At 42.0% G+C, this 3603-nt stretch overlaps 1 protein-coding gene across 1 annotated transcript; it reads left to right on the forward strand.

Moving 5' to 3' along the window:
- The first annotated feature begins 520 nt into the window (after positions 1-520).
- LOC102870867 (protein S100-A7-like) lies at positions 521-1966 on the forward strand. Its single transcript, XM_006895929.1, has 2 exons — positions 521-661; positions 1802-1966. Exons 1-2 carry the CDS (start codon positions 521-523, stop codon positions 1964-1966), a joined length of 306 nt encoding a protein of 101 aa, XP_006895991.1.
- The last annotated feature ends 1637 nt before the right edge of the window (positions 1967-3603 follow it).

The following is a 3603-nucleotide window of genomic DNA, read 5'->3' on the forward strand; positions in this document are numbered from 1 at the left end:
GGTCCTGCTCCTGAGAAACGGCAAGATTAGCACCCAGGTAGCCAAAGACATTGGGCTATGATTCTAACCCTGACTTTGAAGCTGCAGTAGGTGGTATTAGTGCTGTGTGAGTGTGGAGTCCCCCAAATGCTTTATGTACATAGGGACCTACTACCTGGTCCTGTGTGGTTTGACATCCACTTTTCCTGCTCCACATCTCCATGGAGTTGACTCAACTAGACACCTGTTGTCTTTCTTGAACTCCTCATGTTCTTGGCCTGTGATTCCTTGATCTTACCTTGGGATATATAGATAGATAGATAGATAGAGAGAGAGAGAGAGAGAGAGAGAGAGATGTGTATGTATATAATATATAAATCATTACCCACACAGGGAAACATAAGTTGCTTTGTTTTGCTTTCCCTCAGTCCTGCTCTACTCACGCCACAGCCCTAACATCTACTAACTTAGAGATCCTCAGATCATGGAAGGAAATGAAGATAATTTTTTTCTTATTTTCTGTAGCCTTTTGAAAGCAAAGATGAGCAACTTTCGACTGGAGGAGTCTATCAAGGAGCTGGTCAAATTATTTCATCATTATGCTAAACAAGATGACACTATTAACAAGGCTGACCTGCTGGCGATGATGACGGAGCACTTTCCTGACTTTCTCAAAGAATGTGTGAGTGGGGTCTGGATGATCAGCTTTGGCTAGCAGAGTCTGCATGGCTGAGGTCATGTTATGCTATGTGACCCTGGTGAAGTCACTATCATTCTCTTACCCCAGTTGGAAATCTGAAAAAAGAGAAAAATAGAATTTTAATCTCTGGGTGATTATAAGGATGCAAAGAGATCAAATATGCGAAAATAGGAAAGAGGTGTGATCCTCTAAATAATTGTTATCAAATGATCAACAAGATGCTGCTTCTTGAGTGTGGTAAGCCCATGTGCTCAGACATTGTCTCTTGAAGACTCCTTTCAAAGTCTCTTAGAGTAAAGAGAAGATACCAGAATTGATGTCACTAAAAGGAATTAATATCTGTTTACAATCAGAGCCCATTCAGAAAAGTGTGTGAAATCTGAATTAGTTTAGAACTACTACATAGGGTTGTTATGCATTGCAGGCCACCCAAGCAATAACGTTCTATGACCAGTTTGGAAGCAGGAGTGGCATCCACTTCCTAAACAACTTGCCTCCGAAAACTCTATGAACTTTGATAAACATCAATAGTTGTAGAGGGGTTTCTGGTCTTTTGTTCATAGGGTCGCTATGAGTTGTGCTCGACTCAAAGGCAATCAACAACAACAACATACATTGGACTGAGTAGCACAAAGTGTTGGTGACTAAGTAACACAGACCAGAGGCAACTAAGAACAGGAATTCAGAACAGGCCTGTTTTATTGAGGGGTAAAAAAAAAAAAAGAAAGAAAGAAAGAAAGAAAAGAAAGGTCAGAGAATGAAGAGGGAAGGTATTAGTAGCCATTCTTACTTCTTAGAAAAGAACAAAGGTAGGTGATGTCCTAAAGAATGGTGTCTTCACCCTTGAGGCTCTCCACCCCAGGGACATCTCTAAGGGACCCACTTTTGTGAGATCACTAATCCATGATAAGCTTTAAGGAAGGAATCCCTTCAGAGAATCTCAGGGGTGATGTTACCTCTTTGCTCTGTCTTTGCTCAAATGCCCTCCGGTTACAGGCTCCACTAGCCACTCCATTTGTTCATCCTGGAGTTTTTCTGCCTCCTTGTCTCTGTTTTCCTGCTTTTCTTAGACTAGAATGTTTCTGTGACTGAAATTTTCTGCTTTGTGTCTTCATCCCACAGAACAAAAAGGGCACAGATTATTTGGCCAATATCTTTGAGAAAAAAGACAAGAATGGTGATAAGAAGATTGATTTTTCTGAGTTTCTATCTGCAATAGGAGATATAGCTACAGACTACCACAAGCAGAGCCACCGTGCAGCACCCTGTTCTGAGGGACACCACTGAGCCACTCCCAGCCCAGACACATCCAGAGACTTCAACAACAATAAATGTCTCCTTCATTTTACATTTGTGCTAATCTTTGTTTTCATTTGTTGGCACCGTTGACAAAATAGTAAATTTTTATTGTAGATTGTAGACCGCAGGGTTTTACCAGGACTATGTTAGCAGTGTCTAGTTAACATGTCCCCAGCACAACCTTGTCTTCTCTCTCAGTGGAATCCTTGTCAAATTCTTATCGCCATTTTTCAAATGCAGCACCATACTAGGCTCTAAAGGTGAAAATCTGTGAAGTCTTCTGACCAGTTACACTGATACCCTTAGCTAGGATTAGGAGAGATCTCTGAACATCTCTGTGACATCTCTGGTTAGGAGACAGTGCTCAGAGATAAGGAGGAGATATTTCCATACCTGTGCTCATGCCAGTCTGTACAAGTTCCAATCACTTCCTGTGGGGTGTAGGAGAGACCTGCCATCCCTTGCACATGGGCCTCAGGGCCCAGTGGTTGCTGTGCATAGTCGCTGAGGACGAGATCTCCCTTCTAGGGCTTGGGCTCCTAGAGCTGTGTCCATGTCCATACTGTGTCCTCTTGTGTATGGCCTGAGTCAATGCTTCCGTGGAAGCGATACAGAGGAGCTCCTGGTCTGCTGAGTTGATCCTCACTGATAGTTTGCTAAATGCCAGGAAGTGTGCCAGAGGATGTTTGTGGAGTAGGAATATTCCAGATTTAGATATAGATGCTCAATATGAGTTTGTTCCAGTGCTTAGGACCCTCGCTGGCCCCTGACTCTCCCTGTAGATCTCTGCTCTGGTTCCCTGGACTCCAATGGGATCCGGTATGTCCTCCTCCATTGAAAAAATGGCTAGAACAGTACACTGACAGGTAACTACCAGATGCTCAAGCTGGATTTAGAAGAGGCCATCGTAATTCCAGGTATAATAATATATTGCTGATGTCAAATGGATCCTGGCTAAAAGCAAAGAAAACCAGAAAAATGTCTATTTGTGTTTGATTGATTATGCAAAGGTATTTGACTATGAAGATCATACCAAATTATGGATAACATTGAGATGAATGGGAATCACAGAACACTTAATTGCGCTCACAGAGAATCTACCTAGGCCTGAATAGAGCAAGGGAACACTTCATGGTTTAAAATCTATTAAATCTGTAAGCTGAGCAAATGATCTGCAAAGCTGGAGTCTGAGCAGAAGAATGTGGTATCAGGATCTGAAGAAGACTCTTTAACAACCTGCCTCATGCAGATGACACATCGTTCTTGCAGAAAGTGAACATGCTTGCTACAGAAGATGAAGGGCTACAGCCTTTGGTAGGGTTACATCTCAACATCAAGAAGACAAAGGTTCTTGCCACAGAACCAACAATCAACATTATGATAAAGAAGGATTGAAATGGTCAATGATTTCATCTTGCTTGGATTGACAATCACTATCCTTGGAAATAAGGAGATGCACTCTCAGGGATTTCTCCAAAATGATGAAGAGAAATGATGTTAGTTTGAAGTGTATGGTGTATCTGATTCAGGCCATGGTCTTCTCAATGACCTACTATATATCAGAGAGCTGGACAATGAATAAGGATGACAGAAGAATAATCAATGCTTTTGAGTTGTGGTGCTGG

This window comes from Elephantulus edwardii, unplaced genomic scaffold, assembly GCF_000299155.1.
Source record: "Elephantulus edwardii isolate Elephantulus edwardi_28Jun2011 unplaced genomic scaffold, EleEdw1.0 scaffold00176, whole genome shotgun sequence".
Classification (NCBI taxonomy): domain Eukaryota; kingdom Metazoa; phylum Chordata; class Mammalia; order Macroscelidea; family Macroscelididae; genus Elephantulus; species Elephantulus edwardii.

Coding starts and splice junctions, on each gene's coding strand:
- LOC102870867 (XM_006895929.1), top strand. CDS start 521: ATGAGCAACTTTCGACTGGAGGAGTCTATCAAGGAGCTGGTCAAATTA. Junction 662..1,801: donor CTGACTTTCTCAAAGAATGT/GTGAGTGGGGTC, acceptor TTCATCCCACAG/AACAAAAAGGGCACAGATTA.